The 26,678-nt window shown below is 53.7% G+C and overlaps 2 protein-coding genes across 2 annotated transcripts in view; one reads left to right on the top strand and one right to left on the bottom strand.

Annotated features, from left to right (window-relative positions):
* Positions 1-853: 853 nt before the first annotated feature.
* SOHLH1 (spermatogenesis and oogenesis specific basic helix-loop-helix 1) lies at positions 854-6,175 on the bottom strand. The gene is made up of 8 exons (XM_077148772.1): positions 6,015-6,175; positions 5,589-5,699; positions 5,087-5,234; positions 4,280-4,401; positions 3,427-3,524; positions 2,281-2,503; positions 1,869-1,939; positions 854-1,246 (listed from the first exon to the last, which is right to left on the bottom strand). The coding sequence occupies exons 1-8, from the start codon at positions 6,077-6,079 to the stop codon at positions 1,023-1,025; spliced, it is 1,062 nt and encodes a 353-aa protein (XP_077004887.1). The 5' UTR covers positions 6,080-6,175; the 3' UTR covers positions 854-1,022.
* A 119-nt stretch (positions 6,176-6,294) lies between these two features.
* Positions 6,295-26,678, top strand: part of KCNT1 (potassium sodium-activated channel subfamily T member 1) — a 104,442-nt gene continuing 84,058 nt past the window's right edge. Inside the window, exons 1-2 of the mRNA XM_077148773.1 lie at positions 6,295-6,524; positions 9,024-9,257. Of these exons, the coding sequence (XP_077004888.1) occupies positions 9,145-9,257 (113 nt within the window). The 5' untranslated portion in view covers positions 6,295-6,524; positions 9,024-9,144. The remainder of the gene's footprint in view (positions 6,525-9,023; positions 9,258-26,678) is intronic.

Genomic DNA, 26,678 nt, shown 5'->3' on the forward strand with positions numbered 1-26,678 from the left:
ACTGAAGTCAATGCCCAGGCCCCCTCCCAGAGGCCCCAATGCTAGGGAGCCCCCAAGAGCAGGCAGTGGGGGCAGCGCTCCTCCAGCTCCTCAGCGATTCCCCCACCACCTCCCCCTACGCACTCCCATCCCCTCCAGCTGCTGTTCGGGCCTCCTATCCAGGGTCTCTGGGGAACATGAAGGGAGCCTGAGTCCCAGCTGCAGGGAGGGGGAGGCAGCAGGCACAGGTGGGGGGGGTGTCCTCCTCTTGGGGGGACAGGTCCACTCAGGTCCACAGGGCACAGCCGGCCTGGGGAGTCAGGGAGACCCTGAGTCTAACGTGCAGGAGATGATCAGAGAGCACAGCAGACTGAGCCCCAGGCTCTGGCGGGACCAGCCCGGGCTCCACTGTGCCTGTGGGGCAGGTGGCCTCAAGGGCCTGGGGGCCAGGTCAGGTCACCCCTCGTATAGAATCCAGTCCCCTTCCCAGGTCCCAGGGGCGGGAGCTGGGCCCGATCACTGAACAGGAGTGCAGAGATGGGCGCGGCCAAGACCTGAGGCCCTCCCTTCCCTTGGGGTACATGTAAGGGGGGGGGGGGAGGATTGGGGAGGGCACCAGTTCGGGCCCAGGGTTGTGCCTGACAGCGACCCGTGATCCCACACGGCCCAAGGCCGGTCCTGGGGCCCCTCACACAACAAGCTGCTCACAGCACTCCCACAGCCACTGTGCGTTTAAGCCCCTGTGCCGGGAGCAGGCTCCCAGGACAGAGAACCCTGCCCCCTGGGGCAGGGCCAGATGGTACAGGGGTCCCAAAGGACACAGAGACTTACCAGTCAGGTGCCCACGGCGGCACTGAGCGAAACCCAAGCCATCTGCTCTGAGTCACTTTAATTACTCAAACACTACAAAAACGTCTTCCTCTGGGAAAATCGCTGCCCCCTTTTCTAGCATCCAGCCTTGCTCAAATTAGAGCACAGCTGCAACCAAAACCCCAAATAAGTGTGCGCTGGCAGCCAGCCCGTGCCGCGCCCGTACCCAGTGCTCACAGGCTGCAGGCGAGGAAGTCGGGGCCGCGGCCGTCTGCCTCCTCACGCAGTGCCAGCCCTGCGCACCCCAGGTCCGGGCCCCACTGCACCAGGAAACTGTCCTGCAGCTCCTGGAAGCCGGGCTCGGGCTCCGCCAGGAAGGCTGGCTCAGGCCTGTCCAGGGGGCTGCTCCTGCCCAGGGCTGGGCTGGGGACGCCACCGCCCCTGCCCTCCAGGGACCCTGGAAGCAAGCAGGGCTGTCAGCAAGGCAGGGGGGCCTGGCACACAGCCGTCCCCACCCAAGGCCAGGAAGACTTGTCTCCATGCCCCTGACCCTGGCCAGGTCCCCAGCCAGGGGCTCTCCGTGGCCCCCCTGCCCCCGGTGCCCATGGGCCACACACCCACACTCGCGCTATCCCCACACTCATGTGTGCACACCCATACTCTCACAAAAGACAGACTTGCACACTTGCACACACAGGCACACATGCTTTCCCATACACTTATGCAAACATTCACACACACATACATTCCAGTCTCCCCCACACAAATAGTCACACGCATTCACGTAACACTCAAATACATACTTCTAGACACACTATCACACATATACAACAAACACACTTTAGACACACAAACTTTCCCACACTCACACACACACAAATGCTTTCACACTCACATACACGTCCCCCCTCACCCCCACCAGCGACACTGACAACAACTAACAGAATGGGAGCTGAGACAGACACGCGGCTCCCCTCTCCCTGCCACACAGCAAGCTGGGACTCAGCACAGCCCCCCTCACCCCCACCCCAGGGCCGCCCGCCGTCAGCTGCCCCCACCCAGGAGCCCCGCGTGCTCACCTAGCCACCAGTCAGGCCCAGCGGTCAGCAGGAAGGGCGTGCCATCGTCCATGGGGGACCCCGACGCGGACCTGGGCAGGGCAGGAAGGCCCCCTGTCATCCAGACCCCAAACCTCATGGCGGAGCGAGCTCAGAGACTCGCAGACCCCGCTGGTGGGGCCCACATAGCCCCATTCTCGCAGGCGGGTACAAAGAAAACTCAAACCCACTTTACTGCCAACAGGCAGGGAGACAGGGGACTTTGTGAGCCACAATGGACAGCCACCACTGGCCTCCCATGGCCTGGCTCCAGCCCTCGCTGCACAGGGACTGAGGTGATGAGAGCAGGCATGTCACCAGTCAGGCTCCGCTGAGCTCGGGTAGGTGGGAAGGAGGCACATGCGGGCACAGACATGTCCTCCAAGACACACACCTGCCATCTGGCACAAATGCTGCTCCCCCGTCTGCCTCCTCGGTTGGGCACCAGCGAGATGAGTGGCCCCTGCCCGAAGCCCCTGCGTGGCCTGGCCAGCTGTGGGCCTCCAGGCTCACCGGGGGGGAGGCTGGCCACTGCAGGAGAGCAGGCCAGCGGGCAAGAGGCATCAGGGCCTCGGAGACACTCGGGTCTGAGGGTGTGAAAGGCAGGCTGGACACTTCTACAAGGGAAAGCAGACAGGTTGGTCCCTCACCCACAGCTCCGTGATGCCCACACCTGGATGAGCTGCCCACATGCTCACCAAGCATCAGTCTGGCTAGTCCAGACCCTGTGCTGCAGCAGCACACAGGGACCTTGAGACAGACAGACAAACACACCAGAAGCGAAGTACTAACCCAGAAAGACTTCTTAGAGGAGACATCTTTGGGGTACCACCTCCCTACTCTGTCTGCCTGAGAGACCCCAGACCTCACACCAGGCTCCTTCCAAGTTCTAGAATTCCCGAGTGACCCCACCTCTGCAGCTGGCCCTCTCATGGGGATGGGGGCACTTGCAGGGAGCCTGAAACACAGTCCCACCATCGCGGCCCTCCCCAGAGTATGACAGAAAAGTACAGGCAGCTAAGTCGTGCTACTGTCAGCTTCACAGATCAGAGAGGAACGGAGGGATCGGACCAAGGGATTGGACTGAAGCATCACCACGTTGCCCGGAAGTGAAGGAACACAGGTCCTGCGCGGGGAGGTGGGAGAACGAGGCCTGGAGCGAGGAGGCCCCACTGTCTCAAGCCACAGGAGAGTCCTGGCCACAGGGGCCCTGCTGAGAGCAGCCAGACACAGCAGTGGGTGGCCCAAGGGGCAGGGGATAACAAGGTAGAGGTGGCAGGGGTACCTGGACTGCAGGTAGCCAAGGCAGCAGGGACCCTCTGGTCCCTGGAGAGTAAGAGGGAAGGCTGGCACAAAATGACAGCACCCCTCGGAGACAGACCCGGAGTGCCCTCTTTGTGCCACATGCCCTCCTGGGAGCTCACGTTCTCCCTTCTGTAGAAAGCCAGGCACAAAAAAGGGGATCCTGCTGGGAGCGGGCTCCTCGTCCTCAGGCCACACCACAACACTTTCCACAGGCCACAGCCTCGCTCACACTCACCAGGCAGGGCCGGCCGACTGGCCAGCACCTCCACCAGCCCCGACGGGACCTCGCCCTTGTCCTCACCCGGGGACACACAGCTGGGGGGGTCCTGCCGCCTGAAAGATGCAGAAAACCAGAAGAACAAGGGATCTGGGCAAAAAGAACGGTGGCTAAAAGATGCCCCAGCCAGTGACCAGTGACCCCCATGGACTGGGCCCAGTAGTTTCTAAAAGTGAGAGACTTAGAAGCTGCTTCAGCCAGTGTCCCCCCTCCCAGCCCCAGAGCCAAGACCCCACACCAGCCATGCCCCCTGATGACTGGAGAACAGCAGTGCTTCTTCCACCTCCTCCCCCAGGCCCCTGGACCCCAGCTGTTTCACTGCTCAGATGGGCTCCTCTGCCCACTGCATCCCGAGACCCCCCAGATCCTTCATCTTTCCACTGCACGTGAGGCACCAAACCCCAGTTTCAGCACTCTGTTGGGGTAAAGGATGCTTTGGAATCCAGTGACATGGGGTTCAGAAAACAAATCAAATAGCTCAATATTCAGAAAAACCCATTCCCAGAGCCCGGGATGCCTGCCAGCCAGAGGGCGATAGGGGTGAGGGGCAGGCGACAGTGCCCTCCTGCTGACCAAGTCCACAGTGAGACACTGGGGGGTACAGAAGGGGGCGCCGGCCACCTCCCACCTGGACCCAACCAAGCCACCGGCCTTGAAAGCCAAAAGGGAGCCGAGGCAGCATCGTCCCCACCACGGAGCCTGTCTGGCCTCCAACACTCCACAGGTCATCCGCGGCCAAGACTGCCAGGCCTCTGGGGGCCTACCACCCGTGGGTCCCTGCCCCGCAGAGCCGGCACGCAGGGACACTCACGCCGTCAGAGCCAACACTCCGACCGCAGGGTCTGGTGCACCCACTGGCCTTGGACCCCCCAGGACTGACTGCTGGACCTTCTTGGGCCGCTTCTGACCCACATCCTCAGCGGGACCCAGAACCTGCAACGTGAACATGTGAAGCACCCGCGGGAGCCGTCAGTGAGGAAACCTCGCTGGGAAAGTGGCCGTGTCCAACAGGTCGCCACAGCCAGGGTCTCGGGTAGCCCCAGATGGAGTCCTTCAGCCCCAGGGATGTGGGAGGCAGCTAGCAGGCATGGGGGGAGGGGGGGGGAACCCGGGGCTCCCTCCTCACACCCACCCCTTGGGGAAGGGGCAGGAAGTCCTGGCTCACAATTGCCCAGGCCCCGAGCAATGCAGGGTCCGGGAATAGGTCTAGAAGCCTCTACCCAGTGGGATCCCCACGTGTGGGGATATAAGCGGCATTGGAACTAGCGTGCTGGGACAGGCAGGACTGCAACTTTCTCCAAGGTGAGCGATGTTTATCAGGGTAACTGCTCATTCCCCAGGAAGTTACCCACAGGGGTTACACCACGAAGGACGGGGGAGAGGAGGGAAGGGAAGAGTGCAAGCTCCCCCATCTGGGGCTCCCACAGCACTCTTGGGAAAAGGAGACAGCCACAGAGAGAGCAGGTGCAGGAGGGCACAACCAGAAACGCTCGGGTGGGGACAGTGCAGCCAGGCTGGACACCCGGAGGGGCAGGTGGCCTCAGAGGGCAGCTAGCTGTGCTGCCAAGGGCTGCTCCGGAAAGGACGATGAGCTGGCTGCCCAGTGGCTGCAACTCACCTCGTGCAGCTCCTCACTGGGCACCAGGGCGTGGGCCAGTCGCAGGAACTGCACAGTCATCTCGAGGATCGAGGCCATGTCCTCCCGTCGGCCATCGAAATTGGGGAGCAGGGCGCGCAGCCGCTCACAGCTTACCGAGATCCGCTTTCTGCCTCCAAGAAGCAGCCACGTCCGCCCAGAGGACAGCAGTGGCTAGGGGGACCCAGCCCCATCAGAGTTCCCCAACGGCTTCTCAGGCCAACCCTGGGGCACAGACCGGCCCTCACCCTGACCCACACGGGCGCCATCACTTCTGGAGCGTCAGGGATGGAGGAGCAGTCCAAGACACAAGGGTCACAAATGCAACAGCTGCTGGGCACCTGATCCCACACGGGCTTCCTCCTTCATGGCGGACACGAGCCCCTGGACGCTTTCCCCCCGCCCTACCTGCCTGGGAGCCGGCCAGGACCCCAGGCAGAGCCCCCTCCCTTGTTCACCAGCCCCAGCAGACAAGGCTGCTCACCTGCGCTCCCTCTCAGTCAGCACGTTCCGGCGGCGGCAGGAGCTCTGGTTCTCCGAGGCTGCAAGAAGCAGGTCCTCGCCGCTGGCCAGGGGACCAGGCAGGGAAGGGCCCCTACAAGGAGAGACAGAGCTCCGCCCGAGCTGGCCGCTGGGCCCCCCCAAACATACGAGGGCCTTCTTGCTGGGGTTCCGGGGTGAGGGTGGAAGCAAGGCCTGGGCTGGCCTCCCCGCACCCCCTCCTTCCTGCCCGAGGGCCGAGGGGGTCTCGGACCTCTGACCAAGGAGGGCCACGCCAGGTAGGGCCAGATCACGCCGTCCAGTTGGACCGAGAGGAAGCGACCGGGACCGGGCCAGCCGGACGCAGTGCTGGGCGGAGGGATTGGGACGGGCCGCGCTCCGCCCCCTCCCCCCCACCCACTTTTTCAACCTGCACCCGCTGGAGGCTGGGACTCTGGAAACCCCATGACCGGGCTCGGGGTCCCGGGACGCCATGAGGACACAAGTGGTCCCCAGAGTCTGCGCAAGCAAAGGGCGGGGAGAAGCAGACGGAACCCCACGCTCGCTCCGCTCCCACGCGCTCCCGGGCTCCGCCTGTTACGTAGCCTCGGCCCCGCCCCCACGACCGTTCTGACACGTGCCCCCTGCCCCGCCCAACACGTGCTCTGTGCCCCGCCCCACGCACAGTGCGCCTGGGTTCCGCCACGTGCGCTCGCCCTGCCCCCCGCCACGAGCTGACACCTGGCCCTCTCCACACCTGGGGAGCCCACCAGCCCCCAGTCCCCAGCCCCGGAGGGAGGCCTGCTTCCTCTATCAGGAAGCTTCCTGGTCAGCGCCTGACCCATGACCCCAACCCATGGCTCCGCTTCTCTCCCCTTTCCAGGAGTCTCCCCAGTCTCGACTGGCTTCCTTTTCCTCTCCGCACACCAGCCCACCCTTGGTGCGTGCTAAGCGCCAGGCCCTGGAGATGGGTGCAGAGAGGCGGGGCGGGCACTCCCTGGGGTGGGAGGGCGTCTCTCCCTGCCGCTTTGCCCAGCAGCCCACCCACCCAAGCCAGGCTGTGAGTTAGACGTGGTGGGGAGCTGCGGGGAGCAACCATGGGTGGACCGTCTGTGGGTCACACTGTCGGGAAGCAGGCGAGGCCCAAGGATACTTGGGATTAAGGAGGGGTTGGTAGGGGGACAGGAAGCGCCGGTCAAGGGACAGCTGCAGCTGGCAGGGAGGGGGCGGGGAGGCTGTTTGGGAGAGCCAGGTGGGAGCAAGGCCAGTCCCTCCTTCCCGCCCCAGGGCCATGGCTGCCAGCCTGGCTTGAGGCTTGAGGCCAGGAATGCCTGAGAATGTGTCAGCCATAGGGACCCTGGGGCAGGCAGTGGGTGCAAACCCCATTGAATGGGTGCCAGAGGGCACGGTGGGAGGGGCCTACAGCAGTCCCCAGCTTCCCATCTCATCTGGCCACTGGCTGGGGAGGGGGAAGAGGCTAGCGTGGGGCCTGTCAACGGGCGGCAGCCCAGAAGCAAGGTCTGCTTTTCATGAAACCGGTGAACGTGTCCCGGGCTCCTCAGATTCCTGCACTGCTGACAGTCTGTGTAATTATCTTTAATTGATGTGCCTGCACCCCACCCCCACCCCCGGGCTCCTGTGGAGTGACAGGTGTAGGCAGGGTGCCCCATAGGAGGCCTCCACCTTGGCCTGTCTGTGTCCTAGGAGGCGCCTGCAGGGTGGACGCACGTGTCCAGGTCGGGGAGGCTCCTGGAAGCCTCTGAGGGCCAGGTCTGCTGGCGACACTGCCTGTCCAGGGGGCTGAGGCCTCAGGGCAGCGTCTGCCTCTCATGACACTCCCCGGGAGCCCCGAGTTGCAGGCCTGCCCATGAGCTGGTGGGGCACAGGCTGCGCCCCTATCCTGACCCCTGCCGGCAGCTCTCCCGGAAAGTATCTGGGCTGCCCCCTGGAGGCCACCCACGAAGGAGGGACACGGGGTGTCGGGGACCATGGAGTACACACTGCACCTGCCGAATTGGTCCAGCTGCGCCCCCTGGGCAGACAGGGTTGGTGCCCTGGGTCTCAAGCTCTGATGTGGCCAGGTGGCTCTGCACTCCTCACCCCTTGGGATTCCGCAGCCCTGCTGGTATTCAATCCCTCCTCCCTCTCCACCTCCCCCCTTTCTCCTCCCTCTCTCTGCCCTCCTCCCAGTCATTTCTTCCCATCTCTCTTCCCAGCTCTGTCTCTCTCCTCACCCTCCCCCCTCTCTCGCCCTCTTTCTCTCTCCCTCACCTCTCTTCTCTACTCTCTCACTCTTATACTCTCCATCTCTTTCCAACCCTGCTCTGTCTCTCCCCTCTTCCCATCTCTCTATCACTCTCCCTTTCCTCTCTCTTCCCCCACCTATCTCTCTCTTCTTAACTCTCTTCTCTCTCTTCCTCCCTACCCCCATCTCTCCTCCTCCTTTGTCTGTCTAGAATTCTCCATCTCTCTGTCTGCCTCTCTCCCATCTCTCTTCCCTTCTCTGTCCTCAGCCCCACCCCACCCCCATCTCTCTTCCTTTTTTGTCTCTCCCTCTGTCTCTTTCTTCTTGCAGTTCAAACCAGCAAAGCCTCCTGAAAACCGTGGACAGGGGGAGGACTTCCCGGGGCGCTGTGACAGCCCAGGAGGGGAAATGTGTGTGCACCCTGAGGAATGGTGGGGGGTGGGTCTCCTCCTGCTGCAGGAAGACCTGGCTGGAGAGGGCGTGGGGGCTCTGCACAGCCCCCTCTCCTCCACCACCTGTTTGTAGCACCCCCTTGTGTACCCTTGTGTCCGTATGTCTGTGTGGGTGAGAGAGCACAGAAACCACAGGGTATAAAGCACAGGCACCAGCTGGCAGATGCAGCCCCCAGTGGCCCTGGGGTCCCAGAGCTGTTGGCTCTCCTGAGGCAGAGGGGACCCAGCAGCCAGCCAACAGAGCATGGGACACCCAGACCCGGCCGCCGGGCTCCCCCACCCTCCACCCCCCACCCCCACCCTGCACCTGGGTTGGGTCACCCAGTGGGTCTCCTGCCATTTTCTACCAGAGCCAACAGTGTCCTGGGTGGGGAGGGAGCTGGTGGCATCCCCAAATCAGCTGCACTGCCCGTGGTGGGGGTGAGGGGGCAGCCATGCCTGCCCTACACTCCCCCCCCCCCACCCACCCCCACCCAGTCCCCTATGGACTCAGCCCTCCGCGTAGCTGAGCTTGGGGTTTTCTGACCCTCCATGAGCCCCCTTCCTGGTTTTCGGGGTTATGAGCAGCTCGAAGCGCCGCGATGGGGGCGGGGGCGGGGGAAGTTGGCTGGAAAGGGGGATGCGAGCAGCCGGCGGGGCTCAGCCGCCAGCCCCGGCCCGCACCTGCGCTTCCCGGCGCGGCCGCGGGGGGCGCACCGTGACAGGCACCTGAACTCCGACCTCGGAATGTTCTTTTTTCCAGAGAGAAAAGTGTTAAGTGCTCTCGGGGGAAGCGAGAAAGGAAGTCGCCTCTCGCTCCCGACTCTTCGCCCTTGACTCGGGGTCGGAAGCCGGGTGTAGCGACCCGGGTCCCCGGAGCTCACATGCCGCTCTCCGACGGGGCGCGCAGCCCAGAGGGCGTCCACCAGTCGGCGACCTGTGGCGGGGGCTACTCCAACCGGACCTTCGTGTTCGACGACGGCCGATGCGCCCCCAGGTACAGCCTACTGCGCCCTGCACCCCATATCTCCGCGGGAGACCCCCAGGCTCCCGACTCTCCGCAGCGCGGTCCCGGAGCATCCCCAGTTCCCCGGGACCCCTGCGCCCAGGACCCGCGAGCACCCACTCTGTCCGCGATAGGGAAACAGGGGAGCCTCTCAGGGCCCCCGAGCCGGGGCAGCAGGGGTCTCTCAAGTGACCAGCAGGTGCCCAGGCCCGCTCCAGGTAGCCGCGGTCAGGCTGCGCCCTGAGGTGGGGCAGCAAACGTCCATTTGTGGGTGTCGGGTTCCCAGCATCTGCGCGCTCAGCGGGGCCGGGGGCCACCTGCGGTGCCCTGCATGAGGGTGGTATCGCTGGGCTGAGGGTGGTGAGCCACAGGGCAAAAGCACCCCACCCAGAAGGGGGTGTCCCCGAGCATCCTGTCCCTGGAAGAGCTGAAGCTTAGGTAGGGAGCCTGAGGTGGGAGTTCTGGGTACAAGTGCCTTGATGAGTTGGGGGCACCTCACTTCTCTTTTGGGGGTCTACATTAGCCCACCCAGGCAAGAAGATCAACTGAGAGGGGCTTCCAGGTGGCCCTGGAATCCCGTCGTGGACTGCCCATCTCTTGTGCAGTGGTGGGGATTGCACGCGTCTCCTCACACCCTGGGGCACAGAGGGAGTGAGGTACCTGCAGGGACGTGTTGGGGGCCCCCACAATGCCAGAGTAGGGCACAGTCTTTTCTGTTCCACTCTCCTGGTCCTCTGTGTCCTCTCACCTGCATGTCACCCTGCTGCCCTCCCCCTTTCTGGGCCTCTCTATCTAGGGCCAGGGCTGTCCTGAGGTCAGAGAAAGGGGTGGGCTGTGGGTAGTGGGAGGCAGGAGGCCTGGATTGAAGGTCAGTGCAGCTGCTGACCTTTTCTTCTGGGTGACTCAGTTTCCCCACCGTTAGAGTGGCATCCTGGTAGGACTGGGATGGCAGCCATGTTGGGGAGGAGTACGGGCTCTGAGTGTGACCTGTCCTGGCAACATCCTTGGGAAACCCAGTTAACCCCTGAAGTGGTCACAGCCTGGGCCCTCCGGCCAGGGCTGCCTCAGATGGGCCCTCATGGCTCCCGCCATCCTTGGGCTCCGGTAGCCCCTTGCCCGCCTCCCCTCCCTCCACTCTAGGGAGGGCTATGTGTGCAGGGTCCCCCCAACACGTCCATCCCGCGACGGCCCCAGGCTCTCCTAGCTGCACCCACCTCCCACGGGGCCAAGGTGGCCTTGGTCCTGGGCCACGGCTGTCACATCGGGGTACTCATTTTCTTTTCCATACCTGGAGGCTGCCAAGGTCAGAGGAACCATCGGGCAGATTGGGTGGGGCCACCCCCCACCAAGGTTAGGTGAGATAAGTGCCCCCAGGGAAGATCAGGCTGAGCGAGGACCCTCCACCAAGGTCAGGTGGGGTAAGCCCCCCCCCATCAAGGTCAGGTGGAATAAGTGTCCCCAGGGAAGGTCAGGCTAGATGAGGACCCCTGACAAGGTTAAGCAGGGTGAGGACCCCCCCAGGAAGTGCATGCTGAATAAGGATACCCCATCAAGGTCAGAAATGTTGAGAACCCTCCAACGAGGTCATGAGGGTGAGGCCCCCCCTTGCTGAGATGGGGGGCAGAGTCTGGACTCCCAGAGGTCAGGAGAGGAAAGGGCAGTGTCTGCCTGGAGGGGAGGGGGTAGGGGCGAACTCCGGGTTTCTGTGTTGCCTCTGGGGTGGTGGTGGGTGGCTGTGCCCCTGGGGAAGGGGCATGGCGCTCCTAGGTTCCCAGAAGGGCTAGTCACCCAGTGGAGGCTGCAGGCCGTACCCCTGCCCCTACCTGGTCCAGCTTGGCCTCAGTCGTGCACTGTCCAAATGCCCCTGGGCCTGGACGTCCAGCTCCCAGGCTGGCCATGAGGGTCCCTGCGCACCTCCCCTGCTTGGGGCCCCAGGGCTGGGCACCGTGGCTGGATATGAGCCACTTCCTCAGCATAGCACATGGTACTGCTCCCCGCCCCATGTTCCTGTCGAGCTCAGCTGGGTGTAACCAGCCCTGTCCCAGGAGCTTTCCCCTAAAGAGGCAGTATGGGCTGCATGGGGACGGAGGACATGGCTCGGCTGGGAGTGGGGAGCTGAGCCCTGTGCAAGGATCCACGCTGGCAGCTCAGGGGAGGAAGACTCTTCTCTGGCAGAGCCGAGGGTGGGGAGCAGATTCTTACATCCAGGCTTTCTGCTGGGGGAACAGGTCACTGCCTGGCTGCAGCCAGGCCTCTGTCCGGTACAGGTGCTGGCCGATGTTGGCTGCGGTGCCGTTTGGGGGCAGAGGGGCTGGGGTATCCCCTCCCCAAGTCCTGTCCCCACAGCAGGGCCAGCCACTCTGGGAGTGAGCCTTTGTGCCCAGCTGGAGGCATTCTCTCCTGGGGACCTGGCTCTCCTTAAAGCCCCCCTTGTCCCGCCCAGCCCCAGCCACCTGCTCACCATCCCGCAACACTACTCTCCGGGTTCTGATGCCCAGCAGGTGGCAGTTGCCGTGGGAAGGGGAGGGCGGGGGGGGCAGCTCTGAGCCAAGCAGTGCCATCTCCTGCTGGGGGACTCCCTGCCAGAGCCCCCAGCCCAGCCTTTCCTGGAACTACAGGTTCCCAGCAGCCTCACGCCCCAGGGCGTGGGACCCCCTGGACCCTGTGTGCAGAGGGCACGTTGCGTCAGGATCCGTGCCGGGTCAGAGGTCTCAGCTGGCCTTCCGCCGGACTCCTCCCGGGCCACCCATATTAGGAAGCAGTGCCTCCTGGCAGTGGGAGGCAACCAGGCCCCATGGGAAAGGTTTGCAAGGTCATGTCCAGTGCAGTCCGGCCCAGCCAGTGGAAGGGAAGGCAGACGGCTTCCCTGCCCGGCTGGCTGGAGAGGACTCAGGGGTCTTTGTGAGCCCAGGGGTGGCTGCAGCACCAGCTCTGGGGGATAGAGGTGAGTGAGAGGGGGACCTGGAGTGGCAATGCCTGCTCTGGCCTCCGCTTCTGTCCATATGTCTGTCCGTGTGCCTGCCTGCATGTGCCACCTGTTCTCTGCAGCTGCCTCCATCTCAATCAAAATAATCCGTCAGGATGGTGCAGGCGTGGCAGGAGCTGTGTTTGATTGTCAGAGCTCAGCCTCCTCGGAGGGTTTTCCTTCAGTTTCAGTTTCCAGTAACAGTCAAGCTTGGCCCAGGCTCCACCACTCTTAGGGGGACAGCCCTGCTGGGCATGCCCCCAGGCCATTTGGGGTTCCCCAGGAACAGGAAAGCATATCTGAGCCTTGTCCCCTTACCTTTTTTGGGTAAGTTTGAGCAGGATTGGTATGAATTCTTTGAAAGTTTGGTAAAACTCACCAGTGCAGCCCCTGGTGCTGGACTTTTCTTTGTTGGGAGGTTTGGGTTGCTGATTCTTTGCTTGTTATTGGCCTGTTGAGATCTCTCTCTCCTAGGGTCAGTTCAGGTGGCTTGTATGTACCTAGTGCTTTATCCATTATACCTTGGTTATCTGGTTTGTTGGCATGCCAGCGCCTCTTACAACTCGGTTTATCTCTCTGAGGTCCCCTTTCATTTCCGACTGTAGTTATTTGCATTCTCTCTCTTTTTTTTTTGTCAGTCTCACTGAGGATCTGTCAAGGTTTTTGACCTTTTCAAAGAATCAACTTTTGGTTTCATCAATTCTCCCTGTTGTTTCTCTGCCTGCTATTGTGTCCTTCTCCATTTCGGTATTTATTATTGCCCCTGTTTTAGTTTGTCAGGCTTCTATGATGAATTTCCAACAATGGGCACATTTCAACGGTGAGAATTTATTGGCTCGCCGTTTTAAGGCTAGGAGGAGTCCAAACTCCCAGCATCATCAAGGCAATGCTTTCCCAGAGTCTGGAACATTCCACGCCTGGCACCGGCTACCCTTGACGCTCACTGGCATTTTGAGGCCTTGCCTAACGTCACGTGGAGATCCAAACCCAAAATCCTCTCTAGGTTTCGTTGACTTCCAGCTTCTCCTTTGGCCTTCTCCCTCTCTGGTGCCGGGTTTTTCCCTTTATGAGGTCTCCAGGGATCTGGATTAAGGCCTAACTGCCTTCAGTTGTGCCACAGTTTAACTAAAAATGTCTGCAGGGGATCCTCTTTACAGTGGGTGCATAGCCACAGGAATGCGCAAGAAGATGATGTCTAAATCAGGGCACCCGAGTCCATCTCCTGTACCTTCCAGCTGCCCCCCTTGAGTTCAGTTTGTGCATCTTTTTTCTGGTTTTCCAGGTGTAAGGCTGGGCTACTAATTTGAGCTCTTTTTTTTTAATGTAAGAATTTACTTAGCATTGAATTACATGTTTGAATCTGGTCAAAAGGGGGACATGTTAGGTTGTATATATGTTACTAGAATGAAAATATTTAAAAAAAAAAACAAAGGCCTGTACAGCACAAATGGTGGACCCTATTGTAAAAAAAATGGGATAGAGTTAATAGTACAATTATAGACATTTCTTTCATGAACTGTGTCATGGTCAGGTTCATGTGACAACTTGGCCAGGTGGTGGTGCCTGGTTGTCTGGGTTGGGCAAGCGCTGGCCTGTCTGTTGCAATGAGGACGTTTCATAGAATTAAATCATGATTATGTTGGCTGCATTTGCAATCAGCTAAGGGGAGTGTCTTCTGCAATGAGTGAGCTTAATCTAATCACTGAAAGGCTTTTAAGGAGGATTCAGAAGAGACAATCACTCTTCCTGCTTCAACCAGCCAGCCTCTCCTGAGAGTTCATTGAGGACCTTCACTGGAGCTGCCAGCTCGCAGCCTGCCCTACAGACCGTGGACTCTTGCACCCCCACAGTTACATGAGACACTTTTATAAATCTTATATTTACAGATATCTCCTGCTGATTCTGTTTCTCTAGAGAACCCTAGCTAATACAAACTATAACAATATACCACCCTAATTGCAAGGTGTTAATTATAGGGTGGTATGTGAGAACTTTGCATTTTATACATCATTTTTTCCTGTAAGCCTACATCTCTAATAATGTTAGAGATAATAATGTTAGAAATAATATGTTTTTTACACATAATGTAAAAAACAACAAAAGCAAACTAAAATCCCTCTGAGCACTGTATGTGTTGTATCCCATAAATTTTGATCTATGTTTTCACTTTGATTAACCTGGATTTATTTCCTCATTTCCCTCTCGGCTTCTCCTTTGACGTGTTTTAGTCTCCTATTTGCTAGAAATAGGCATTGTAATGCCTTACAATGGGTTGGCTTAACAGCATGGCTCACAGTTTCAGAGGGGATGGTGCAAGCCCCAAGGTCTTTCTTCTGGCTGGCCATCTGTCTTTGTGATTCCTTGGCTTTTCCATCCCTGGGGAATGCACTTGGCAGTGTCTTCTTTCCTTTATGGGTTCCACTGACCTTCACCTCTAACTGCTCCCCAGGCTTCTCTATCCATCGCCTTCTCTGTAGGGCTTCCAATAATGGGATTAAGACCCACCCTGATTTACTTAATTGAAGTAATCTCATCAAAGGGTCCCTGTTTGCAATGGGTTCACACCCCCAGGCAGGGGTTAAGATTAAGGAAACGTTTTTCTAAGCCACCATGCTCCACTTTCCGGTCCCCCCAAAAACATGTTCTTTCCATATGCAAAATGCATTCATTCCATCCCAACATCCCAAAAGCCTTAAGTCATCTTAGAACAATGGTAAATCCAAAATCTCATCAAAATCATTTCTGGGTGTGGTCCATCCTGGGGTAAAAGCCCTCTCTGAGTGATGGACCCTTGAACCCAGAAAACAAATGATCTCTTTCAATATACAATGGTGGGACAGGCATAGGCTCGGCATTCCCATTCCAGAAGGGAGAGACTGGTGCAAACAGGAGACACAGGTCCCAGTCATTCCATAACCCAGCAGGACAAACTCTGTTAGATCTCAAGGTCTGAGAGCCATTTGTTTCTTGACTCTTTCTCCTTTGGGTCTGATGGAACTACCCCCCTACCCCTTCTGAGCAGTTACACAGCAGTCATGATCTCCTCGGACCCTGGGGTGCAGGTCCCAGCCTCTCCAAGCTCAATCCCTAAACAGTAGGGTACCCTCTCCAAATGCTGGAGGTCCCTGATAGAGCCACTTCTGGCCCTAGTCTCAGAGCACGCCCCTGGGTAGGCTCGGAGTTTTCCAAACCATCAATTTCTGGTTTCTTTACGCTTATGAGTTCAGTTCTCAGCGTATCCTTTTCCTCTTATTTGTTTTTTTTTTTCATTTTGGCTTTTTAAATAAAATATAATCATTTTAAAGCCTGTGTTTGTACTGGAAATTTCATAAACTGATTTAAATTTAGGGCAAACAAGGTAAAAATCTGCAAATACAGATTGTTCTAGTTTGCAAGCTGCCGGAATGTAATATACTAGAAACAGAATGGCTTTGAAAAAGGGGAATTCATTAAGTTGTAAGTATACAGTTCTAAGGCCATGAAAATGTCCAAATTAAAGTAAGGCTGTGAAAGTATCCAATCTAAGGCATCCAGGGAAAGATACCTTGGTTCAAGAAGGCCAGTGATGTTCGTGGTTTCTCTCTCAACTGGAAAGACACGTGGCAATGTCTCCTAGCTTTTGGGCTTCTTGTTTCATGAAGCTCCCCTGGTGATGTTTTTCTTCTTCACCTCCAAAGGTCTCTGGAGTGGTGTGGGCTTCAATAAGCAACCCCACCTTGAATGGGTGGAGACACATCTCCATGGAAACCATCTAATCAAAAGTTACCACCCACAATTGGATGAGTCACATCGCCATGGAAACAATGAAAAAGCTCCCACCCAGTAATATTGAATGAGGATTAAAGGACATGGCTTTTCTGGGGTACATAAGAGATTGAAACCAGCACACAGATATCAGAATTTCTTGAATTCTAAATGTTAAACCCAACTTAAATACCATTTCGTTAGCTGTCAAAACTGTGTACATTCTAAAAATACCGAGAAGAAAGTTTTTAGAAACATCAGCCTTGCTAGAGGAATGACCTATGTTACTGAACTTTTTCAAGATTTTTATTTCAAGAAGATGTACAGATACAAATGTTTTACAATTACCATATAAAAATCTCTCTTATGATGTCACAATATTTAAAATCTGTTATAGCTCCTTGGTGCTTTCTTTTGGTTATAGCTTACATGGAACCTCTACTTCTGTCCTTTCACTTTCGATCTGTTTGTAGCCTTGGGTCTAAGAAAGTCTCTTGTGAGCTGTATATAAATAGACCATATTATTTAATCCGTTCAGTCAATCTGTGTGTTTTAATTAGTGAGTCTAGTCCATTAACATTTAAAATTATTACTGTGAAAGCATCTTGGATCTAGCATCTTATCCTATATCTATAAATACAGCTACAGAGTTTCTTAACTTCTAAATATTTAAGAATTTATTCCTTAAATTTTAAATACATCATCATCTCTAGTAGTTTTATTTGGCAGAGCTATGCTTTCTTCTCCCTCTCTCACCTTTCACCCTTTAAGTCACCCTTGCTAATACTCTTCAATTCTGCGCCCTCCTCCAGACCCCCCTCTCTAGTCTTTCTTCAATCCACAGAGCTCCTTTTAATATTTCTTGTAGGGCAGTTCACTTGTTGCAAATTCTCACCATCGTTGTAACTCTGAAGATTTTCATCTCTCCCTCAATTTTGCAGGACAACTTGGCAGGACAAAGAATTGGTGGCTGAAGCCTTTCTCATTCAGAGTCTTACATGTGTCCTACCACTGCCGTCTCACCTCCGTGCTGCCTGTTGAGTAGTCTGAGCTCAGTCCTCTACCATTCCCCTTGAATGCCGTAAATCTCTTTTCTCTTGCTGCTTTCCTGACTTTCCGATACGTATATGTCGTGGAGTAAGCCTAGTTGGATCTATTCTATTTGGGATTCGTTGGGCTTGTTTAGTTTCGATGTTTATGTCTTCTCTAAGGGCTGGAAGGTTTCCCCCATTACATCTTCAACTGGCCTTCCTATCCCTTTACTCTCTGCACTCTGGGACACCAATCATTCTTACATTTGTATGCTTCATGTTGTCTATCATTTCCCTGAAATCAAGATGCATTTTTTCCCATCTTTCTTGCTGTTTGTTCTTTTGAGCATTCAAGTTCACTTGTTGTGTCTTCTAATTTTCTTCTTCTTTCCTCTGTCTCTTGAGGTCTGCTGTTGTGTCTAATATGTTTTTAATTTGGTCTACAGTATCTTTCACCTCTGTGTGTCTTATGTATTTTTATTTATTTTTTCAAATTCTTCTTTATGCTCCTCTATTAGCTTCTTGATATCCTTTATATCGTTATGGACACATTTAATTAGTTGTTCCACATTCCGAGTCCCCTCGGTGTGATTTAATCTGGTCATTTGGCTGAGCTGTACCTGCCTGGTTCTTCACAAGCTTTTTATGATCTGTTGTGGACCGGGCATTTTAACGCCTTAATATGGTTATTCTGCAAATTTATTTCCCTCCCATGTCTAAGATTTTGTATCTGCTTGTATCAGCTTCGAAGGTTCCCTTTTGGATTGGTGTGTCCATCTTTCCCGGGAGACCAAGACCCTAATCCCCAGGGGAGCTGGGATTCTCACTGGGGCTTTGAGAGCCAGGCAGACAGGCAGCTGGTCGGACTGGAGTTTCCTCTTTCCGCCGCAGATGGCGCCCGTGAGCCCTCTCCTCCCTCTACCCCTCCACCCTGACCACAGCTGTCTGTGAATCAAGTGAAAACCCAATGGATGGACTCCTCCAATCCTGGGCTGGAGGCCGAGCGGCAGGCACCCCATGGAAACTTCCCTTGTGCGGCTGATGGATTTAGTGGCCCTCAGACCCCTGACCCCCACCCCCAGGGATGACACAGGACGGGGCATTTCAGCTTGACCCGCCCACAGCCAGTCCGAAAATGTCTGGAGGCGAGTCGCAGGCTCAGCTCCTCGGTGCCCTTGGCTTCACCTCTCCGCACACACTGCTGTCTCCAGGCCTCCGTGGGGGTGAGGTGGGGAGGGGGTGGGGAGCAACCCCAGGACCCAAACAGCACCCCCCACGGCTGGTGGGCGTTGCCCCGGCGCACTGCACGTCTTCCCCTCCTTCCCAGGGAAGGGACCCCCAGCCCTCGCTGAAGTAAACCAGGCGTCCACGGCAGCGCGTCACACTGGGGGAGCAGGCACTTGACACTGACCAAGTGGAGTCTGTGCATGGGAAAAGCTCGTCTGTTATCTTCCAGGTTCTCCGCGGGCGCTCCCAGCTCCACAGCCAAAGGGAAAATCTTCCCAGGGCAGCTGTGGCGGTAGGTGGAGTCGGGACCGAGCACATCCACCCTGTTCTCAGGTCCCAGTTTCTCTGGGTTTTGCTTTGTTTTGTTTTTTCGTCCAGGGTCTCCCTCGCACCCTGGAACTGCTGTCCTGGTCATTTTTATGCTCCATTTCTCGTTGCACTGAGCTGGGGCTTCCTCAGCCTCTCCTGCTCCACCATCTCACTACAAGTCTCCTACCCCTCTCCTCTCACAATTTACTGTGAACTCCAAGAAGCCAGACTGAACCATCCACACACACCTTGGAAATCTCCTCGGCTAAATGTCCGAGTTCATCCCTCTCAAGTTCCACTCTCAATCCGACAGCAGAAAACAGTATGGCCAGGTTCTGTGCCACTTGATAACAAGGACCACCTTTCTTTCCATTTCCAGGGGCGCATGCATCATTTCCCTCTAAGGCCTCATTGGAAATACCTTCAGTGTCCATATTCCTATCAGCAGTCTCTTCAGAGCATCTCACAACTCTCCCATCCTCTGTCCATGACCCAAGACCAAAGCCATTTCTACGTCTAGATATTTGTTGTAGCGTCGCCCCACTTTCTGGTGCCAAAAGCTGTTTTAGTTTCCCAGCTGCTAAAACAAATACCACACCATAGATTGGCTTAAGTATTGAGAAAGTATTTCTCGTGTTTCAGAAACTAGAGGTTTCTTCATTCCAGAGCCAGGGTCTTCTGGCTGGTGGGCAGTCTTGGGGGGATTCCTTGGCTTTTCTTTCATCTGGCAATGCACTTGGTGGCAGCTTCTCCTTTCTCTTCGGCTTCTGGCTGCACCCTCTGGCTTTCTCTCCTTCTCTCACCTTCCCCCGGAGGGCTCCGGTAATAGACTTAAGACCCGTCCTGATGTAGGCGGGCCACACCTTAACTAAAGCAGCCTCTCCCTGAGGCCCAACTCACAATGGACTCACCCCCACAAGGAGGGGTTAAGATGAAGAGCTTGTTTTCCTGGGGCACGTAACTCCAAATCACCACAGACCCATGCAGTGAATTGTCTAATTCCCACATATTTGTGAATTTTCCAGTTCTCCCTCTGTTACTTCTCTCTAGCTTCATCCATTGTGATCAGAGAAGTTACTTTGTATGCAGCATTTTAAAATGTACTAAGACTTCTCTTGTGCCCTAACGTGGTCTGTCCCAGAGAGTGATCTGTGTTGAGTAGAGAAGAATGTTTCTGCTGCTGTTGCATGAAGGGACCTGTATGTCTGTTAGATCTGTTTGTTTATGGTATTGTTCAAATCTCCTATTTCCTTATTGGTCAATTTTTCCCTTCAAATCTGCCAGCATTTGCTTCACAGATTGGGGGGCTCTGCTGTTTGATGCGTATATAATTGTTTCATCTTTTTGATGAATCAACCCCTTTATCAATATGTAGTATCTTTCTTTGTCCCTTGAAACCATTTTTGCTCAGTCTGTTTTATCTGTTATTACCTACTCTTTTGGTTTACTATTTGCCTGGTATATATTTTTTCATTTTTTTCACTTTCAACCAACTTGTGTCTTTGAACTTAAAGTGGGTCTCTTGTAAACCGCTTACAGTTGAGTCGTGCTTTTTTTTCCATTCTGTCCATGTCTGTGTTTGACAGGAGAGTATAATCCATTTACATTTAAAGTAACTACTGTTAATGCAGGACTTCTGCCATTTCTCTTTTTGGTGTTTAGAAGTCTTTTACTTTTTTAGTCCCTCAATTCTTCCATTACTGTCTAACTTTTGTGTTTAGTTCATCTTTTGTAGTGAACCATTTAGAATCCCTTCTCATTTACTCTATTTTTATTTCTCAGATATTTTCTTTGTGGTTACCTTGGGGCTTAAATGTAACATCTTGAATTTATAACAATCTCATTTGATTTGTCCCAACTGAACGTCAGTAGTATACACGAATCATGTTTGTAAACACTCTGGTCTCCAACTTTATGTTGTTCTTGTCACACATTACATGTTTATACATTGTGTGTCCAAAACCATAGATTTATCACTTCTTTTTTGCACATTTGCATTTTATACCCTATAAGAGGCAAGACTTGGAGTTATAAACCAAAAATGCAATACAATGGTGCTGGCATTTATAACGACCCATATTGTTACCTTTATCAGAAGTCTTTATTTCTTCATGCTGCTTTGATCTGTTGTCTGGCGTCCTTTCTGGTCATCTGAGGAACTCCCTTCAGCATTGCTTGGAAAGCAGGTCTGGGATGAAGAATTCCTTCAGGTTTTGTTTGTCTGGCAATGTCTTAATCTCTCCCTGTTTGTGAAGGACAGTGTGCTGGATTGAGAGTATTATGTACCCCAGAAAAGCCATGTTTTAATCTTGATCCAGTTTTGTGGGCACAACCATTTCTTTTAATCCTGATTCAATATTATATGTAGAAGCTTTTGATTAGATTGTATCAAAATGGAGATGAGACTTGCCCAATTATGGGTGTGGCCCTTGATTAGAGGAAGATGTGACTCCACCCATCCCAGGTGGGTCTTGATTCGTTTAGTGGAATCCTTTAAAAGAGGAAGCATTTTGGAGAAACCTCTGAAACAACAGAGCCAACAGAGAGGGCAGAGATATGGATGTTTGGAGATGCGTGGAGCCCAGCAGACATCGCCATGAGATGTTAAGTAAGCCAGAACCTGGAGAGAGCCAAGGGAAGCCAAGAGATGAAAGCCAGCCCTGGAGAAGCAAAGTGAGGAACCCCTACAGGGACAGAGGCTGAGAGCAGCAGAGCTCAGGAGCAAGGGACCAGCAGATGCCAGCCATGTGACTACCCAGCTCAGAGGTATTCCAGACCCATCAGCCTTTCTTGAGTGGAGGTAACCTCTTATTGGTGCCTTAATTTGGACACTTCCACTTCCTTAGAACTGTAAATTTATAATTTATTAAATTCCCCTTTTTTTCAAAAGCCATCCCAGTTCTGGTATGTCACATTCCAGCAGCTCGCAAACCAACACAGTTTCACCAGATAGAAAATTCTTTGTTGGCAATTATTTTCTTTTCACAGTTTAAATATGTAGAGCCATTGCCTTCTTGCCTTCCCAGTTTCTGATGATAAATTGGTACTTAATCTAATTGAGGCTCCTTTGTATGTGACACACTGGTTTTCTCTTGCAGATTTCATGATTTTCTCTTTGGCTTTGGCATTCTACAGTTTGAATATAAAGTGTCTGGTTGTGGATCTATTCGAGTTCATCCTGTTTGGACTTTGTTGAGCATATTGAACATGTAGATTCAAGTCTCATTAAATTTGGGAAGTTTTCACCTATTGTCTCTTCATATATTCTTTCTTCCCCTCTCTCTCTTTATTCTCCTTCTAGGACTCCCATAACGTGTATCTTGGTATATGTCCTAGTTTGCTAGCTGCCAGAATGCAACACACCAGAAATGGAATGGCTTTTTAAAAGGGGGAATTTAATAAGTTACAAGTTTACAGTTCCAAGGCCATGAAAATGTCCTAATTAAAGCAAGTCTATAGAAATGTCCAATCAACGGTATCCAGGGAAAGATACCTTGGTTCAAGAAGGCTGATGAAGTTCAGGGTTTCTCTCTCAAGTGGAAGGGCACATGGCGAACACGGCGTCATCTACTAGTTTCCTCTCCCAGGCACTTGCTTCCTGAACCTCCCCCAGGGGCATTCTCCTTCATCTCCAAAGGTCACTGGCTGGTGGACTCTGATTCATGACTCTCATCATTCTGTCATCCTTCTCTGCTCTCTCAGAATCTCCAGAGGTCACTGGGTGGTGGACTGTGTGGTTCTCTCAGCCTCGTGGCTCTGCTCGGCTCTGCTGTGGCTTTCTCATCATTCTCAAAGGGCATTCTCTCCAAAAAATGTTTCCTCTTTTATAGGATTCCAATAAATTAATCAAGACTCAAGTAGAATGGGTGGAGACACGTCTCCATCTAATCAAGTTTAATACCCACAACTGATTGAGTCATGTCTCCATGGGGATAACTTAATCAATTTCCAGCCTATAGTACTGAACAAGGATTAGAAGTAACCATTCCTCTACGAGATTGATTAGGATTAGAACATGACTCTTCTAGAGTACAAAAATCCTTTCAAACCATCACGGTACACCTGATGGTATCCACAGGTCTCTTGGGCTCCATCCACTTTTCTTCATTCTGTCTTCTTTCTGTTCCTTCTGAATAATTTCAATTCTTTACTTCAAGTTCACTAATTTTCTCTTCTACCACATCCAATCTGCTGTTGAAATCCTATAAGGAACTTTTATTTCTCTTATCGTGGTCTTCAGCTGCAATATTTCTGCTTGGTTCATTATTATGATTTTTATATCTTTGTTGAAATTTTCATTTTGTTGATGGATCACTTTCCTGATATCCTTCAGGTCTTTGTGTTTTCCTTTAGTTCTTTGAGCATATATAAGACCATTTTGTAAAAGTCTTGGCCTGGCATGTCCAAAGTCTATTCTTCTTTATTGATCATTGTGCTGGTTTGAAAGGATGTATGGACCCTAGAAAAGCCATGTTTTAATCAAAATCCCATTTCATAAAGGTAGAACAATCCCTATTCAATACTGTATATTTGAAACTGTAATCAGATCATCTCCCTGGATGATGTGATTTAGTCAAGAGTGGTTGTTAAACTGGATTAGGTGATGACATGTCTCCACCCATTTAGGTGGGTCTTGATAAGTTTCTGGAGTCCTATAAAAGAGAAAACATTTTGGAGAATGGAGATTTGTAGAGAGCAGAGAATGCTGTAGCACCACGAAGCAGAGTCCACCAGCCAGCCACCTTTGGAGATGAAGAAGGAAAATGCCTCCCGGGTAGCTTCATGAAACAGGAAGCTAGGAGAAGAAGCTGCCAGATGATGCCGTGTTGCCATGTGCCCTTCCAGATGAGAGAGGAACCCTGACCGTGTTCACCATGTGCCTTTCCAGATGAGAGAGAAACTCTGACTGTGTTCGCCATGTGCCCTTCCACTTGAGAGAGAAACCCTGAACTTCGTTGGCCTTCTTGAACCAAGGTAACTTTCCCTGGATGCCTTAGATTGGACATTTCTATAGACTTGCTTTAATTGGATCATTTTCATGGCCTTAGAACTGCAAACTAGAAACTCATTAAATTCCTCTTTTTAAAAGCCATTCTGATTCTGGTATATTGCATTCCAACAGCTAGCAAACTAGAACAATCATCTCTGATGTCTTATCTTACCCCTGTGGATGGGCCATCGACTTCTTTCTTTGTATGGCTTGTCATCTTTCCTTGTACACTGCATATTTCGATAATTTAACGTGTTAATTTTAGAATTTAGTCCCCTAGGTGTTTGTTTATTAAATATGTATTCAGATATAGCAGAGATTTCCTTGAATGCCAAGAGCTAACAACAAAAAAGAAACACACAGCACTTTCCTTAGTCTTTGCAGTTTGGCTCTGTGTTTGGCTAGGGCTTTCCTTAAGGTTAGCCCTCCTAACGATGAACCTGACGATCAGCCTGTGGTGAAAGCACAGGGTCTTCTCCAGTCTTTTCTGAGCATGCACCTTGTCCTGACCGTGTGTGCATGGCCTTAGCACATCCCCATCGACAGGGATACCAGTGCACCTCCTCACCCTAGGAAATAGTTTTCATCCCACCTCAGGTGCTCTAGTGTATGTCGTAAGGCCTGTAATCCTTTGCCTCAGGCCATTGCAGTTTGATTGTTTCTTCCTGATTTTGCTGCCACAGTCTTCAGGCTCCCAGAGGGGTCTGTCCTGTGTCTGCTCCTGAGGACCCAAAGGGAGCCAGGTGACCTCAGGGGACTGCAGCAGGGGCCCAGACAGCCCTGGGCTGGCCCAGGTGCCCCTCCCCACCCTGACTATGTATATTGGTATATCGGTGGCTGAAGTAGCAAGGCTCAGACAACAGACAACTTCCTTGGTCTCTGTTCTAGTTTGCTAGCTGCTGGAGTGCAATATACCAGAAATGGAATGGCTCTTAAAATCTGCCTTCCAGCCAAAGCCTCTAGTCAATTATGCCAGATTATCTGCCATTTCAAAACAAGGCTCATCTTCCTTCCAGTCTATAATAACACATGCCTCATTTCTGTCTAAGGCTTTATCAGAAGTGTCTTTAGAGTCCACATTTCTACCAACAGTCTCTTCAAAGCCTTCTAGGCCTTCTCTATCAAGCTTCTCACAACTCTTCCAAAATCTTCCCCTTATCCATTTAAAAAGCCATTCCAACATGTTTGGTATTTGCAAACCGCAGCAGCAGCACCCCACTCTCCAGTACCAAAATCTGTTCTAGTTTGCTAGCTGCCGGAATGCAATAGATCAGAAACAGAATGGTTTTTAAAAAGGAGAATTTAATAAGTTGCTAGTTCACAGTTCTAAGGCTAGGAAAATGTCCCAATTAAAACAAGTCTATAGAAATGTCCAATCAAAGGAATCCAGGGAAAGATACCTTTGTTCAAGAAGGCCAATGAAGTTCAGGGTTTCTTTCTCAAGTGGAAGGGCACATGGCGAACACAGTCAGGGTTTCTCTCTCAGCTGGAAGGGCACATGGTGAACACAGTGTCATCTGCTAGCTTTCTCTCCTGGCTTCTGGTTTCATGAAGCTCCCAGGGAGGCATTTTCCTTCTTCATCTCCAAACATCACTGGCTCGTGGACTCTCTGCTTTGTGGTGCTGTAGCATTCTCTGCTCTCTGAATCTCCCATTCTCCAAAACGTTTCCTCTTTTATAGGACTCCAATAAACTAATCGAGACCCACCCAAATGGGTGGAGACATGTCATCACCTAATCCAGCTTAACAACCACTCTTGACTAAATCACATCATCCAGGGAGATGATGTGATTAGAGTTTCAAACATACAGTATTGAGTAGGGATTATTATACCTTTATGAAATGGGATTTTGATTAAAACATGGCTTTTCTAGAGGGCATACTTCCTTTCAAACCAGCACAGTCTCCCTGCCAGGTGATGGCCTAGCCTCCTGACTGCCCTTGTGAGACCCTGCCCACATTCAAGGTGGCATCTGGGGGTGGTCTGCCACATGGCAGCTCCAGGAATGCACAGAGGCCATCAGGGCACTATGGCCATGGCCTGGATGCCAGGGATACGGTGCCATGTCCACCTTTGTTGGCTAGGCCTTCAGGGCCATGAGCCCAGGGAGCAGCCTGTGGGCCTGGAGGGAAGAAGACTTCCCACTGCCAGAGGCGGCAGCTGTAGGGATGCCACACCATGAGATGGGGGCCCTCACAATTTTCTAGAAGCAGCTGAGCTCCCCTCCTTCATCAGGGGCACCACTTGCCCCCAGGACAGCAACCCTGTTTGAGCTTTCTGAGATCCGTAAGTAGAGCTAGATGCTGGAGGAGGCGAGAGGCCATGGCTGGACACCACTTCACAAGTATCTGGTCTTGGGACAGAGGTGCAGCCAGCAGCTTAGGGCTGCAGCACATGGCAGGGGCCTTGGTGCTGGGCGACAACAGAACTCCACCCGCCTTGCAGTGTTGGAGTGTCCAGGGTGTGCCACGCACCAAATGACAGGGAGAAGGTGGACGTGAGCCTGGAGGTGTTGGCAGGTGCCAGTGAAGGAGGGACGGGAAGCTGGTCAGGGGGATGGCACGGTCCACCCAATACTGGAGGCCATGGAGGTTCTCGCTGTCAAGGGGCCTGCCAGCTGCTGAGTCTGGAAGGTCACACCACATCTGTGCATGCGCAGGTCATCACGGGAGGGAGAGGCTGTGGGGGTGTCATCCAGGAAGGCTGCAAGGCTGGGGATGGGTGGGAGGCAGCAGGGACAGAGAGGAGGGGTCTGGTCAGGAAAGGATGGACATATTGAGGCATGGCATGGGAGCTCGGTGCTCGTCTGGGGCCCATGAGAACTGTATGGGCTTGTGGAGGAGTGGCCTTAGTTTCCCCTGCATGGCATGAGTTTCTGAGCCAGAACTCTAGCTGAAGTGGCGCGAGCCCCCTGCTGCCTGGGGACAGTATGTCGCATCAGCCCGTGGTCCACGTCCTGGTTAAAGCCAGGCCACAAGTGAGGGCCACCAGCTGAACTGGCTTCTCCTGTAGCCATAGGGCCAAGAGGTCCAGGCAGGGATGAGGGAGAGGGTCCCCAAAGCCAGGAGTCACCTGGGGAGGGGGCAAGGCAGAGGCCCCGTGCAGGGAGGGGGCGTCCCAAGCACCAGGTGCCCACCGGTCATT

This window comes from Tamandua tetradactyla, chromosome 2 (assembly GCF_023851605.1).
Source record: "Tamandua tetradactyla isolate mTamTet1 chromosome 2, mTamTet1.pri, whole genome shotgun sequence".
Taxonomy (NCBI): domain Eukaryota; kingdom Metazoa; phylum Chordata; class Mammalia; order Pilosa; family Myrmecophagidae; genus Tamandua; species Tamandua tetradactyla.